This window comes from Bombina bombina, chromosome 4 (assembly GCF_027579735.1).
Source record: "Bombina bombina isolate aBomBom1 chromosome 4, aBomBom1.pri, whole genome shotgun sequence".
NCBI classification, from domain to species: Eukaryota; Metazoa; Chordata; class Amphibia; order Anura; family Bombinatoridae; genus Bombina; species Bombina bombina.
This window is the reverse complement of record NC_069502.1, coordinates 672,330,916-672,346,275: the sequence shown is the minus strand read 5'-3', so window position 1 is coordinate 672,346,275 and position 15,360 is coordinate 672,330,916. Positions and strand designations below refer to the sequence as shown.

The 15,360-nt window shown below is 36.6% G+C and overlaps 1 protein-coding gene across 2 annotated transcripts in view; it reads right to left on the bottom strand.

The window, feature by feature from the left end:
- Positions 1 to 15,360, bottom strand: part of CEP85L (centrosomal protein 85 like) — a 439,304-nt gene that overhangs the window by 342,481 nt on the left and 81,463 nt on the right. The window contains exon 1 of one of the 2 annotated variants that reach the window (XM_053710791.1): positions 4,002 to 4,360. The exons of the other annotated variant lie outside the window; for it this stretch is intronic. Coding sequence (XP_053566766.1) covers positions 4,002 to 4,056 — 55 coding nt within the window. The 5' untranslated portion in view covers positions 4,057 to 4,360. Of the gene's footprint in view, positions 1 to 4,001; positions 4,361 to 15,360 lie in introns of those variants that run through there. 2 annotated transcript variants of the gene reach the window in all.

Here is a 15,360-nt window from a genome sequence, read left to right as displayed (position 1 = left end):
TAATTGTATTGTCTATCTGAATAATGAAAACATTTGGGGGGTTTAAGTCCCTTTAAAGGGACAGTCAACACCAAAATTGTTATTATTTAAAAAGATAGACAAACGCCTTTACTACCCATTCCCCAGCTTTGCACAACCAACATTGTTATATTAATATACTTTATAGCATTAAAACCTCAAAATGTCTGCCTGTTTCTAAGCCACTACAGCCAGCCTCTTATCACATGCTTTATTTGCTTTTCAGAACAGGAGACTGTTCATGTGGGCCTTATAGATAACATTGTGCTCACACCCGTGGCTTGTGCACAACAGCAATAATTGGCTAAAATGCAAGTCAATAGATAATAGTCATGTGATCAGGGGGCTGTCAAAATAGGCCTAGATAGAAGGTAATCACAGAGGTAAAAGTGTAGGTTATGCAAAACTTGGGAATGGGTAATAAAGGGATTATCTATCTTTATAAACAATAACAATTTTGGACTTGAATGTTACTTATCGTAGAGCTTGCAGCCTTCTTTGGCAACAAAAGGGCCCCACTCACTTGAGATCTAACAATCTTTGGTGATCGCTTGGTAATAAGAAGTTGAAAAACCTTATAACATTTTACGTACAGAGACCAGGAGTAAAATCAGCTAACTTCAGTAAACTATTTTCCACAGGGCCATAGTGTTACAAGCACTGCCAGGTTAGAGAGGAAATGAGGATGAAGGAAAACAGTGTAATGAAGCTCAGCACGTCACTAGAACACAGGGTCACATGACGTACGTTTCCTCCCAAAGACCAACATAAACAGTTACACTTTGTTCTCAACACTATATAGGATAGTGGGAAAATACAGCTATTATTAGACTCACTACTGATGCAAACGCTATTAAGCAAAGAAAAAAAAGCTGTTAGAAGAAAGTGTATCCAAGGAAATGGGATGGCAGCAAAATGTTGCCATGGTGCTCAAATCAAACTAGCATCAAATAATCTTAACTGCCTTAAAGGGACACTGTGCAGAAAAAAAAAAAAGTTCAATCATTCATATGAAAGAACGTCATTTAAAAATTGATGGTAAAGTTTACAATTCGTATAATCAAATACGGAATAAAAACAATATTTTAGATAGACTTTAATTTAGCCATTCTAAATCAATAAACTCTATAACTTATGAATTGAAGTTCTAATACCCTGTGCTGCGGCTGCCTACTTCAAAAGTTTCGTTCTTTGAGCTAGCGGTGTGAATTGTTTTCCAATCGGCGCTCTAGCCATACAGCACTCAGAGTTTGCTTTTTTGTGGCTAAAGCGCCAATTGGAGAATAATTCACACCCCTAGCTCACAAAACAAAAATAACTTTTGAAGTGGGCAGCCAAAGCATTGGGTATTAGAATGTTATCACTATATTAAAAACTAAGTTATAGAGTATCATCATTAGAATGGATGAATTAAAGTCCATCTAAAATATTGTTTCCATTCAGGATCTAGTTATATGAATTGGAAACTTTACCACCACTTTAAATTCGATCTTTTCTAGCCAGAAAAAAATGATATTAGTTGTGCACTTCCAGAAGAATGTCATATAGTTTAAAAAGGTATGGCCTTTCAAACCCATTAAAGTGAAGGTCCATTTTGATGAATTAGTGCCCGGTTTTTAATAAACCTATTAAAAACAAGGGCACTTTAATTCATCAAAATTGACATTTCACCGTTTTCTTCAAAAACTTACCTTTTAATCCTGGCAGCCGCTCCAGCACTTCCTCCGCCCGTCCCAAGCCGTCTTCGCAGGTCCAAAATGACGAATCCGGCTTCCTCCAATCACAGTGTTGCATCAGGCCAAGATTCCCCCGGGGGTGAAGCTGTGATTGGAGGAAGCCTGATTCGTCATTTCTGACGTCTGCAGAGGCTTCCGAAGGCTGGGGGAATCACTGGAGCGGCATTCAGGATTAAAAGGTAAGGTTTTAAAGAAAACAGTGAAATGTCAATTTTGATGAATTAAAGTGCCCTTGTTTTTAATAGGTTTATTAAAAACCGGGCACTTATTCATTAAAAATGGACCTTCACTTTAAGTTGTATTTATGCCTTATAAATGAATTTACAATTTGTTAATGATCATTTACAAAATAGAAAATGTAAGCTTGCAATGCAAACAAAGGGACGGTAAAGGTCAAAATGTAAATATGTATGGGCACATTTCAATATCGAATAAAAACATTTTTGCATTATACTTCCATTAGCAAAAATGCTTCTTGTAAAAGTTATTAGTTTTTTAGCAGCATACACAGATATGCTGCGAGGGCCCATGCACCAACATTCAAACACCACACCTTATCAGTAGTGGTTTGTGACACAATATACACCCCTGCCACCTCTCTGAGCAGACAATGAATCCCTATGCTCTTGTAAGACATAACATTTGTATGCTGCTGAAACAATAACTTTTACTAGAATCATTTTTGCTAATGGAATTATATTGCAAAATATGATTCTATTTAAAATGTAAATGCACATTTCAGTTTTTACCTTTCTGTACCTTTAAATGCTGGTAAAAAAACAAAACAAGGGTTTTGAAATATATGATCTACTTTAGTGAAAGTGAATTTTTGAGCCATAACACTGAGAGGAAAAAAAGTGTTCATAATATATTTTCACCAGAAAGGAACCAGAAGAGTGTTTGGGCCATTTCAGCATACCCAGACACATATTTAAAAAAAAACTGTACATAAATAACACAGTGCACATCTTACTTGACAGGCTGAGAGCAAGATGAATTGTTACATCTAAAGAGATACACATAACAAGTGAGCACAGGCTGAATATAGAAACTGGCAGATACAAATACACCTGGGAGCTTGAGAAGGAAAATTATATCTAACCAGAGCAGCATGGGCCATGTTGAAAATGAAACTAATTTTCTCATTCACTTCTCTAAATATAATACTATAAAAAGAAACTTTATTGGTGACTTTACAAATTCAAATCCAAACTTCATAACACTAAACAATAAATAAATAAAATATGCAAACCAGCCTGCAATACAGCAGAAAAATTATGCAGCATATGTGTCAATGTGCCATGGTATAACAGACATAAAAGAAGAACCAACAAGAACTGACTCTAATTAAAAAATCCATTAGTGGTGTATTTCCCTATGTAAAGTGTGTGTCTCAACATACATGGCACTGATTGTATATCATGGCTATTACATTTATTTTCTCAGCAAATGGCTCCAGCATTTGCCTCCTACAGCACATGCCCAATAGACAGAGCAAGGCTGTTCAGATGAACTAACAAACTTCCTTCATTGAAATGAGTCGCAGATGAGAGTTCACAAGGGCCAGAAATCTTTCTCTGATGAATGAGCTATTCAAGATGTGTTCCACGACTCCTGCTCAGAGGGGAACTGAGTGCCAGGCACAGTGCTGCTGAGCTTTGTATTTATCTTGATATAGGGGTTTGGGATTCCCAATCTTTGTTTATTGTGGGCTCTTATGTACTAATTTTTTTTTTGTGCGTAAAACACGTATTTGATATTTTATAGAAGGATTTGAACACATTCCTTTTTATAACATTTACACACATCTAGTAACTGAACTGTTACAATAAACCAGTTTATATCGCAATAGACTACTGCATGCAACGTGTTTATATTGGGATTCACTCTACAATCTTTAGTTGGTTAAATCAAACAAGTATGCCATAGTGCCTATTATCTATTCTGTACTAAATCTTAGTGTAGGTTTAGGCCCTTAAAATGTTTAAACATTCATTGTACATATTAATTATAAAATCTCATTGGAAATTATCAGGTTAAAATATGTGTGATATGGTGTATTATGTTAGTTGTGCCAAACGATTGGGCATTCATTGCATTGTTTATAGTGCCTTATAATAGGGTTGCATGTCTACAGACAACAGCTGGTCTCCATTGTCTATTAAGAGGACTCTGCTCATTACAAGGGTAAGAGGTGTTAGGGCAGCCTTCGTGCAAGGGTACTAACTGAGTACAAGAGACACTTACCGGCGGGAAAGCTGTTATATCCGGGGGCGTAATCATGGATCATCCTCCCCCACATACCTGCAGGCGCCCCACCGCTCTAGGTGAATACTAAATAAAGTAAGCTCCAGCTATAAGGGTAATCCACAGTACAGATCCGCTGGCTCCTGTTTGGTTGGCCTGTAAAGCTGGGTGTTACACTGTTCCCTGCTCAGATCTCCCTGCGCTTTGCTGCACCTCTCCAAAAGAAGGCATATTCTCTGCTAGACCAGTATGTCTTTGTGTATGGTAAACGCAGGATACCAGGGGCCCAAGATGCTGCCTCTCAGGCTGGATTACATGCACACAACGAGGGCTGGGGGGAGGAGGAGCAATGGCTGAAAGCACAGCACACTCACTCTGACGCTCCCATTGCTCACACACTGCTTGCGGGGAGGAGCAGCAGGGGCTGCCAGCTGGGATCACTCGCTGCACGTTCCTGCTACCTGTTGGCATCTCCTTGCTCACACAGGGTACCGCAACCTCTCACCTGAACGATATTCTACCGATCCTTTGGATGGCAAAGTACGGACTGCAACGCCTCTAACACGAAGGAGGTGTTAGTTTGAGAACGGTTGAGCTAGTTTATAACATAAGCATTTGCAGTTATATATTTATACATTGACGCGCAAATCAAAAATGGTTTAAAAGAAATTCGAACACCTTGTAATAAATTACAAGATTTTGTTTTGCATTAATATACCATACCTAGGTCAATCTACAATAACAACTGTTTTGAGTGCCAAACTCTACAGTTACTTATTTTATAGCTAGTTAGAAAAAAAAATGGTGGTTTTGCGGTTCCTTCTCTAATTGCCGAGACTAATTAGGAACTTATGTAGCAGGGTTAGACTTTACATTTCACATTCTTACATTTAGAACACTTAGAGGTTGATCGAATATAAAAATACAAACTTTCATACATATATAATGGTGTTATTTTGACAGACTTGCATTTTAGCCAATCGATGCTAACTCATAAATAACTCAACGGGAGTGAGCATGGTTATCTACATGGCACACATTAATTTGGGCAGTCTAGCTGTGAAAAACTGTCAAAATGCACTGAGATAAGAGGCAGCCTTCAATGGTTTGAAGTTACACATTAGCATATGGACCTACCTAGGATTATCTTTCAACAAAGAATATCAAGGGAACAAAGCAAATTTGATGATACAAGTAAATTGAAAAGTTGTTTAAAATTGCATGCCCTATCTAAATCATGAGTTTAATTTTGACTAGACTGTTTCATTAAGAGAGCAGACAATTAAGGTGAAACCAAAATTGGGGAACAAACCTGGATCCTTAAGGGGTCAGTGACCCTCTAAATGCCTTTAGCCATCTCAAACAGGACAAAGCTATCCATATAGAATTGGGGCCTTTTTTTAGATACAAAAGTAATTCCCGTTACAAGGATTAAAAGAACACTAAAGTCAAAATTAAACTTTTCTGATTGAGAGGGAAGATGCAATTGTAAACAACTTTTCAATTCACTTTATCGTGTGCACACTTTCTGAGGAACCAGCTCTTACCGAGCATGTGCAAGAATTCACAGTATGTTGTGATTGGCACATGATGCAAGGGAAAGGAAAACTCAACTGAAATTTGTAAGGAAAAAAATATATTATTCATTTGAAATTCAGACATAGTACTTTTGCACTGTCTTTTTAGCATGCATTTGCCTATTGTGTAATTAAACACTAAATACATTTTATAAGCATAGTAATTGAGGTTATTCCCTGCCTCTCAATAATCAAGGGTACTGCTATGTTGAAATATTTCACTGCATTCTAATGCTTATCTGTTTGCAAATGTGTAGCAACTCTCCTTCAGAAACCTAGGTTACAAAATACTGGCACCCATACTAGGGAGGTGCATGAAATATATTTTGTGTTTTATGTCCCTTTTTTAATCAGCAAATTAGTTTTAATTACATCTATTTAAATATTCATAACATTAAGCTTTGTTATGGATTGTATTTTAAATGGACAAAACTAACTGGTGGTATACACTAAAATATATCTTCAATTGTGAAGAATACAGTGAAAATTTTATTTTTTAGTAATACTCCTCCCTCCAAAACAAATTGAGAACTTGAAATGAAAAGGACTGTTATCCCATCTTCCTACTGTCCCACAAATCAAGCTGATCTTCTTATTTAAAACTGTCCCTGGCCTCAGCAAAGGAAAAAAGATAAGGCATCAGGCTTTTAAACCTAGCAAGATGGCAGCTTCCATTATGTTATGGAGACTAAAACATCAATATTCAAAACAACCAACACAATTTTACTAAATACATCTGCATAATATTCCCATGCTATTGTTTTCTTTGAATACATTATTATATCTTTTATATGACCTACTAATGTATTTAATGTTAATTTAAAAGAATATTCATTTAAAGTACTAGTAGACCATGAAACAGGGATAGGCACAGACAAAGGCTGTGGTGGACATTTTCCAAAGTACAGACCTTAGTGAAGGACACCAAGGTACATTTGAAATTAAAAACATTATTTTATGGTGCTTAGTGGTGTTATTATACTGATGCAGATACCACTGATCCTATAACTAGGCCTCCTCTGGCTATACCCATGAGCCAGTGTCACTACTGTGTCATTATATAGTGCTGGGTGTTATACTGATGCAGATACCACTGATCCTATAACCAGCCCTCCTCTGGCTATACCCATGTGCCAGTGTCACTACTGTGTCGTTATATAGTGCTGGGTGTTATTATACTGATGCAGATACCACTGATCCTATAACTAGGCCTCCTCTGGCTATACCCATGTGCCAGTGTCACTACTGTGTCGTTATATAGTGCTGGGTTTTATTATACTGATGCAGATACCACTGATCCTATAACTAGGCCTCCTCTGGCTATACCCATGTGCCAGTGTCACTACTGTGTCGTTATATAGTGCTGGGTGTTATTATACTGATGCAGATACCACTGATCCTATAACTAGGCCTCCTCTGGCTATACCCATGAGCCAGTGTCACTACTGTGTCATTATATAGTGCTGGGTGGTGTTATACTGATGTAGATACCACTAAATTTGCATGCTTGGGGAAAAAAAACCTATGCAAAACCAGATTTCTTTCATATCGTCGGCGAGAGTCCACAAGCTGTTTCATATGGGATATTCATTCCTACCAGGAGGAGGCAAACTTTCTCAAACCTCAAAACCCTATAAAATCCCTCCCACCTCACTCATGCCTTAGTTTAAACTTTGACTTCTTTGCCGGTGGTTGAAGCATGATGATGTGCTTGATTTCTTCAGTGAAAGGTGCTTCAGAGAATATTGAAGCCCAGTGCTTGTCAGAGGGAGGTGAATGGAGTACTGCTTCATGGGCTCTCTGTAAATTTGGTCGCAGGGACTCGTCCCCCGGCCTACATTTAAAGATCGACATTATACTCCTATTCCAATACCTCTGCTGATATTTTTCAGTACTCGTGTGGCCATCTGTTACTAAGTGGACGAGTGTCTGGGTAACTATATGTTGTATTTTTAAGTAGATGCTCACATCTATGTTTATGGGCACATTTGATTGTTTAAAAGGTTAGCTGTATATGTGTATGTGTGTGTATATATGGCCCTGGGACAGATACTTACTATTCCCCTTGCTTGTTTTTTTGCACAAAATAATCTTCAATACGTGCACCAAATCTGACGCTTCATATTTTTGACTCCTGTTTAGATCTTTTATTTATTACCAATCAATCATGATGTTTCTATGTGCACTAACGCACCTACTTGTCAGAGGGATGTGAATGGAGTACTGCCTCATGGGAAATCTTTCATGGGCTCTCTGTAAATTTGGTGGTAGGGACTCATCCCCTACCTCCCTTTACAGATTGACATCATTATACTTCTACCCCAATACCTCTGCTGATATGTTTCAGTACTGTTTTGGCCATCTGCTACTAAGTGGACGAGTGTCTATAAGTAACTATATTTTGTAGTTTTAATCAAATTACACGTAGAAAACGTGCGTCAAATTTGTAGCAAGAACCTTTTGTAACTGACACATTTATTGGGTTTGCACACCATAACACACGCACTTACAAAAGGTCAGATGATGTCATATTTGGTGGCAGTTTTCAAATTTTAATAGCGCTTCATAGAACGCACACATAAGACTAACTAGTGTGCTGTAACAAAAGAGCACACGCAGAACTCTAGCGTGCCAATTTTTTCAAATAGTGTCTGAAAAGTGCGCACACTCACAATTATTGTTTTCCCAGGCTGTATTTGCTTAGCACTTTAACGTCCATGCAATGCTACACAAAGGGAGCAAACTTTTTCCTTTCCTCATACAGCTTGCTTTAAGGGGCTTATAAAAGTAATTATTGCATTAAATTTACTAAAAAAAATATCATAATAGAGCAGCACCAATCTGTCCCTACATTTACAATAGGAACTAAGTCTACTGAACACCTTTCTACCAAAGGTAAGTGTGCTTATTATAAAACTGAAGTACCTCCTTCAGCTCATTTTGTGACTCATGTTTGGATCTTTTATTACCGATCAATCACATGATGTTTCTATGTGTACTAACACACCTACTGTCTCCTCCTTACAGATAGATGCAGATGGCGTACCTACAGCTATGAAAGAATTTATTAGGGCTGGGCGATATGGGCAAAAAAAACACTTTTTTTTTTTTCACCAAAAGAATTGCGATTGCCTTATAAATGACTATAACGCCTTCATTTCTCAAGACTACAGAATCTTAATGTACATGTGTTAGGGGTAATATGAACCTGATGGCAGCCATCTTGTTCTTCGCAGCCATCTTGTTCCTCGCAGCCATTTTGTAATGAATAGACTTTATTATAATGGGTTCTTGTGTAGTGAGAATTATATGCATGTTATGATAATTTCCTTAGCTGTTCGGCCTTGCCAATGTACCCTGGCCCGACGCCCAGAAATAAGATAGAATAAGATAATGTAAACAAGAGGGTTCAGAAACCTTGTTGTCTCCGCAGATGGTAGTTTGTTATGACTCTGTAAGTATTGTTATGAGAAACTCATGTTCCAGTTTTTCCTTGTACTTTGCTCTGTATAATTGTGTAAGATGACGCGGACCTAACGTGTCATCCCCTTAACCCTGTATGTCACTATAAGAAAGGCTTGCACTGTGCAATAAACAGAATTGGCTTTCGATCATAATACTGCGTGGTCTGAGTCATTCTAAGGGGCCCTTATCAGATAATCTACATATGCCTCAGGTGGTACACTAGGCCCCAGGCTTTGGCCTGCGCTGACACCCCCCGTGGGATTATACACCTTACAATTCTTGTAAGCTATCGTGTTTTTATTACGCTGCTTTCCTTCTGTGAATCTGAACCTAAATTTAGTTGTTTGTGTTTTAAAAAAAAAAAAAAAAAAAAAAGTGTAATATATGATATAAGGTTAAAGGGGTTCCTGTGGTTGAAGCACAGGTTTGCGGAGGTTATAGTCCTGCCGGCAGTTGTGATACCCCTCCAGACAGGTAATCAGTCCTGTGCTGGGATACGACAGGTATTGTGAGTCCTGTCTGTGATAAGCGCGCAAGAAATATATGAATGCCAGTTGACGGGAGGATTTTTTTAAGATAAAACGCCCCCGGGCAAAGTTGGCAGAGTGAGTGAGTCTCACGTGTGTTAAAGTTTCCCATATTCATTCCCATAATAGAGTTTTGTTACCCACCTGAAGCTCATGTTGATATCTGATGCTTGCTTTGTTTTGTTTGTGTTTTTGATGCTGTGCGTAGAAAATATTAAGTGGCTATGCATGTTATTATTGTATTGAGAAATGGGAACTGCTCATAGATAAAATTGCACAGAGAAAATTACATGTATAAGGTAAAAGAAAAGAAGAGTTAATAGTTTCTGCAAAAGACAGAAATATTTTTAAAACCCTGTCAGTGAGTACTGCTGTGTGATAGAGAAATCTCTGTGTGAAAGAATGTAGCAGGCAAATAAGGGGGGCCACCACTGAGCGCGCACATAGATCAGAATAAAAAATAAAAAAAAAAAGAGAGAGAAGAAACTGTTACAGCAGCTCCGTTTGTGAGACTTTTTGTATTTGCAGTAAGGAAATTTAGGAAATTTTGTCTGTCGGTTCTCACTGTGGTATGCGTGTAACAGATTTGCTTTAAACCAAAAACAGAATGTATTATTTGAAAATGATTATCCCAATCCAGGCAAAAAATGGCCATTTTGCGTGGAATCGGAAAGAAAAATACATTTTGAACTTGGTGACAGGTTAATCTGGTGGTCTTTAATATATATATGTCGTACGCGATGCAATAGATGTTTTTCTGCGAAAGGAAAAAAAAGGGAGTGAATCTCTGGTATGCGAGATGGAATGAACTTGTGTGTCTGTATCGTAAGAATGTTTCCTTATGTTTCTCTGCTGGGAAATCAGACGTTTTTAGAAGATATTTGGTAATGTTATTTTATATACCTGTATTTTAAAGTCACCAGCATGTTTTTAGTATGTGGTATTCATATGCAGTTTTAGTTTTAAGTGATAATTGTTTTTCGGCATGTAAAGATATGATATTGTTTTTGCAAGTGAAGTAACGGCTTTGAAAGTGGCTTTGAAAGTGCGATGGTGTGTGTGATTTTTGTCACGCTCTGGTAAATATGAAACTGTTTCTGGTATGATTAATGGATTAACGTATGTTGTATTTGTAAGGTCTGTGCACAGAGTTGGTGCACCTAATGACATATAGTTTTTGGCTGTAATTGAAAGTTTATTTAAAAGTGCGTCCGTTTTTGTTGCAAGTTAATTAATCTGCAGGTCATGCTACAGTACAGAGGTGAAATTTGTGTGGTAAATCATACAAGCAGCCTAAATTATGGTTAGGATATACATATGTAATTTACGTGATGAATGGTTAGTCCTTAAAGGGACAATCCACTGTAACAAGGTGTTGCTATTAATGTATTGTCCATGACTTGTGATACAAGCTGCATAGTATAACATATAGGAGAGATTGCATTTGCAAGTTTATTTGTATATATATGAAGTAGCTGGTCTTATGCTTTCAAAACACAGTTGATTGCAATGGGTTGCATTTTAGATAATAAGAATATCTCATTATCTTATATTAGTCTGTAAAATCAGAGCTCAGTGCGTAGACGGAGCAATAGAAAATTGTCATTTTATTATTTAAAGAACCAGTGCAATAATACTGTATTAGTAGTTTGCTAAATATATTTTAAGAGACCTTTCTTTGTATATATTTATTTTAAATTTGCTGTTCAAATAGCAGATTTTTTTTTGCAGTATAACTTAATTCTCTCTGTAATGCAAACTGAAGTGATAAGTTGTCTACAATTTTAGTGTAGGGATCCGTGAGACTAGCGGACAGAAAAGAAAAAAAAAAACGAGAAAAAATAGAGGAGTGAAAATATTTAAAGGGATACAGGAAAACTGATATAACATCTGAGAATTTAAGGGAATATTTACATGAAAAGACAATGAGGTTTACTGTAAGCCTAACACTAGTGTATTTCACTGTGTTAGCAGTTTCAATTAAAGATTATTTTTAGTTTGGTTAAAATGTCCCTTTAACTACCCTGCATCCCACTGTGAGTGCGTTCTTATGCTGCTTATGCTTGTTTAGGCTATTTAATGAACGTCAGTATGCATTTTTTATTATAAGGATCATTGGGAATAATTTAAAGGGGAAATTGTATTAGTATTCTTTTTCAGAAAGCTTATTTTTTTTTGTGTTATATGCAGTTGTTATATTTGGCTGGAGAGCTGCAGAATGGTGAATATCAAATTATATACAACGTTAAATCCAATAATTTTGTTGTGGTTAAACTAATTAGCATTTATCAAGTTTTAGTGTGAATTTTATATCTTTAAGCAGTAAACAGTGTTTCTCCTTTAAGTAGAAATGAAACTTTGAGCTTGCCTCACTATCATTGAGAAGAATGATAACACTGTGCATGTTTTGCTTTTCTTTAAAAAAAAGTTTCTCTGTTTGGCTTTGTTGCAGAGAGAGCGATTTGTACTTTACATTTAAAGAGGCAGTAGTAGTACTGGTGTTCTATGTTATAAAAAATGATAAATATAAATTGCTCACTACAAAGAAACAAGTATTTATATTATATTCTGTCACAGAATATATTTTAAAAATGATAATTTTATTTCTGTGGCTGTCAAACTGTATGTCAAAGATATTACAGAACTCTTTATTATTAAAATAACCCCCACTGCGTTCAATAAATAAATGAGATATTATTTAATGAAGTGATTTCAGTGACACTTTAAAATATATATAGTTATTTGGTTATTAACTAGTCTACCACTATTATTGCAATGACTTTGATTGCTGCTTAACAGCTAAGTCGTGGTCTATAAGGTGTCTACAAATAAACACCCCTAAAACAAATGATGCACATTTTATCTGATTCTACTGCATTTATATAACTTGCTAATTTATCTGATCACAGTTTTAGTTTTATTTATATGGCTTACGTGTATTTTGTCTCTTGGGGTTGTAATGAGATTTATACAGCCTGTGATAAGAGGCAGTCCTCAAAGGTTTAAAAATTAGCATATGAGCCTACCTATTTTTGGTTTAATCTAGGAAGGTTGGTTAAAATGAAAAGTCCTATCTGAATAATGAATTTTCATTTATCCTAGAATGTCCCTTTAACAGTGGCTACTGTGGTTATCTGATCTTTCACAAATAAGCGCAATTTTATTTGTATAATCTGCAACTGAAGTTTTTTGGGCATCTGCTGTGTTTGTACATAGTGGATGTTTTTAATTGTTTGTAGTGTTCTGAGAGTGTTGCATTTCAGTGAATGTCAGAATATGTGTTGCATTCTAAGTTAATTGTGGTTGTTTGAAATTTGTGTCAGCAGCTAATGTTTCGTTTTGTGTAAGACAAGAACGATTGGTTTTCATTGTTTGTTATGTTTTTCTCTTTTGTGACTACGTGTGGAAGCGTGCTGTATGGACAGCATATTGAATTGTGAAGTGTATTTCATTTTGCTTGCTATTGAGAATTGTCTCTGCATGAGTGGAGTGCATGATTTGCCGTTTAGTTTCTTGTTATCTTGTGTTTGCGTGTCACATGAGATGTTTCACGCAAACATGGGGGAAGTATTGATGAATATCTTTATGTAATGGGGGTGATTGCTTTTAGGAGGTGGACCTAAAACGTTTTGAATCTCCTCGTACAATGTTATTGTCTAACCACCAGCTGTGCCGTAAAATTTCCTTGTCTTACCCCTATGCAGGGTGCACTACGTCCCTAGGATTGTCTAGAACTTTCCTTCATTGGGAATCTGGCCACGGAAAAGCATCTACCTTGCTGGCCACCCCGGTCGTAGCCTGTACACTCACACCCCACTCTTTTTTTTTTTTTTTTTTCCCTCCCTGGTGGATTAGATCTTTTTATTGTCTTTCTGTGTTTTATTTTGCTCTCATATTTCAGATGCCTAAAAATGTTTTATTTTTCTATTTGGTTCTTAACACTATATTTGTATTTGCAGGATGAGATCATGAAGCTGTCTTCAGAGATTAAAAGACACTAACTGAATTATTTTTGAGTTTCCATATTTAGGTGAAATCTGTACAGGCAAAATTCCATAAGTGCACTCTTCAAAAGATTAAAGATTGAAAGCAAGTAAACCTTTAAAGAAAGAAAACAAGAAAATGAAAGACCTTTTGTCAAGCTTGTTTTAACCACCATACTGCAGTAAAAAAAGTTACTGAACTATCTTTGGATCCATTCTTTGCTTTGCATGCTGGTACCAGCCCCAGAACTGGACTCTGGGTAATCCATGACTGTTTCCTCTGATGTGTGTCTTCAGGACATAAAGACTATCCTTCTCTGGACTGTGCCTTACCGCTCGATATGGAGGACCTGTTATGCTGTTACAGGGTCAACCAATTAAATTAGGGGAGTATTGTTTTAACTCCATTCCTTATATTGCTTGTTTTGTATTTTCTAGTGTTTGTTTTATTTTTATTGATCATATTTGATCTAAGAAATCATATGCTTCATTGGTATTAGTGCACATTGTAGTTTATGTGCTTAACATAGTAATTTTTAGATAAAGGTAACTGTGAACTTCACAGTATTGTACCCTATTGAATGGCCCACTAAGTATAAAAAATATGTTTAAGGAAAATGTTACAATATATCATAATATCTTAGACCCTTCACCCTATAGAACATAAGGAGGACACGTCTAAGCTAGAAGTTTATAGTAAATATACAGAGAAATGTTTGTTTCAGGGAATAGCCTAATTATAGTTTATGAAAGCAAATGTATTTTTCTCTTTTATTAATTAGTATGGTATCTGCAAAGTGAATTTGGTCATTCCTGATGTTTGTCAAAGAGAGTAATTCTTACCATAAAGATGTGTTTACCTTTAAAAGAGTTTGTAGTTTTAAATGATGTTCTGTTTGTATGCTTCCCTCATACAGGAGTGTGAGAGAATTTAGGTTGCATAAAATAATTAGTAAACTAGTAGTGTTTATATCAGATGAGATTGTTGAATATTAGGATCATGGTTGGAGAATTATAAACATTATAGATAGCAGCCATCCAGAATAAAGCAACACGAGGTTCTTTTATTTTTAGAAGTTCAAAGTGACAGTGTAAAGAAATTCATTTATTTTCATTGACTGTTTGTTTTTTTTGTTTTTTTCCATTCTTACTACAGGGCAGGCCTTAGCATAAGTTTTAGCATAACCATTCAGGCCCTTGATGAAGTCTGACAGGATTTCACTTGCGTAGTATTCATGAAGTATCATTTAAAAGTGTATAGGGAAGTTGTAAATTATTCTCTGAGAAATGTCAATGTATTTAGTTTGTATCAACAATGTTTTGTTTGATTTTCATTGACATAGGATGAAAGTAACAGTTTATTTGGACATAATTGTGATTGTACTGCGGTGTGTACTCATCCTGTACTGTTTCTGTTTGCTTCCTAGACTCCCTGTGACTCGAGTGTCTACTTGCCATGGGTATCCACTGGTTGCCTTGTCTACCCCATGAACAAACCATCAGATTTCCAGTATCTCCCTGCGGAAGAACCGTGGATAAGCATCCCTACTGCAAATGAACTGTTGGAGAACTGTATTATAGCAAAGTGTCAAGGTGCAGCGCTCTCAAATGGACAAAGACTGTTCTTAAAGTATTCAGAGGCCACCTAGAGACAGTTGTGCTGTTGCTATGTCATGCTTTACTGTGGAAAAGGAACTTTTGGACATATTGGGGGGTGCTAGCAATGCAGGTGGAGAGATAGACGATGCAGCGTTGTTTGGGGGTAGATGGGGGGCTGGTTGGGTCTCTGTGCCGGTAGACCGGTAGT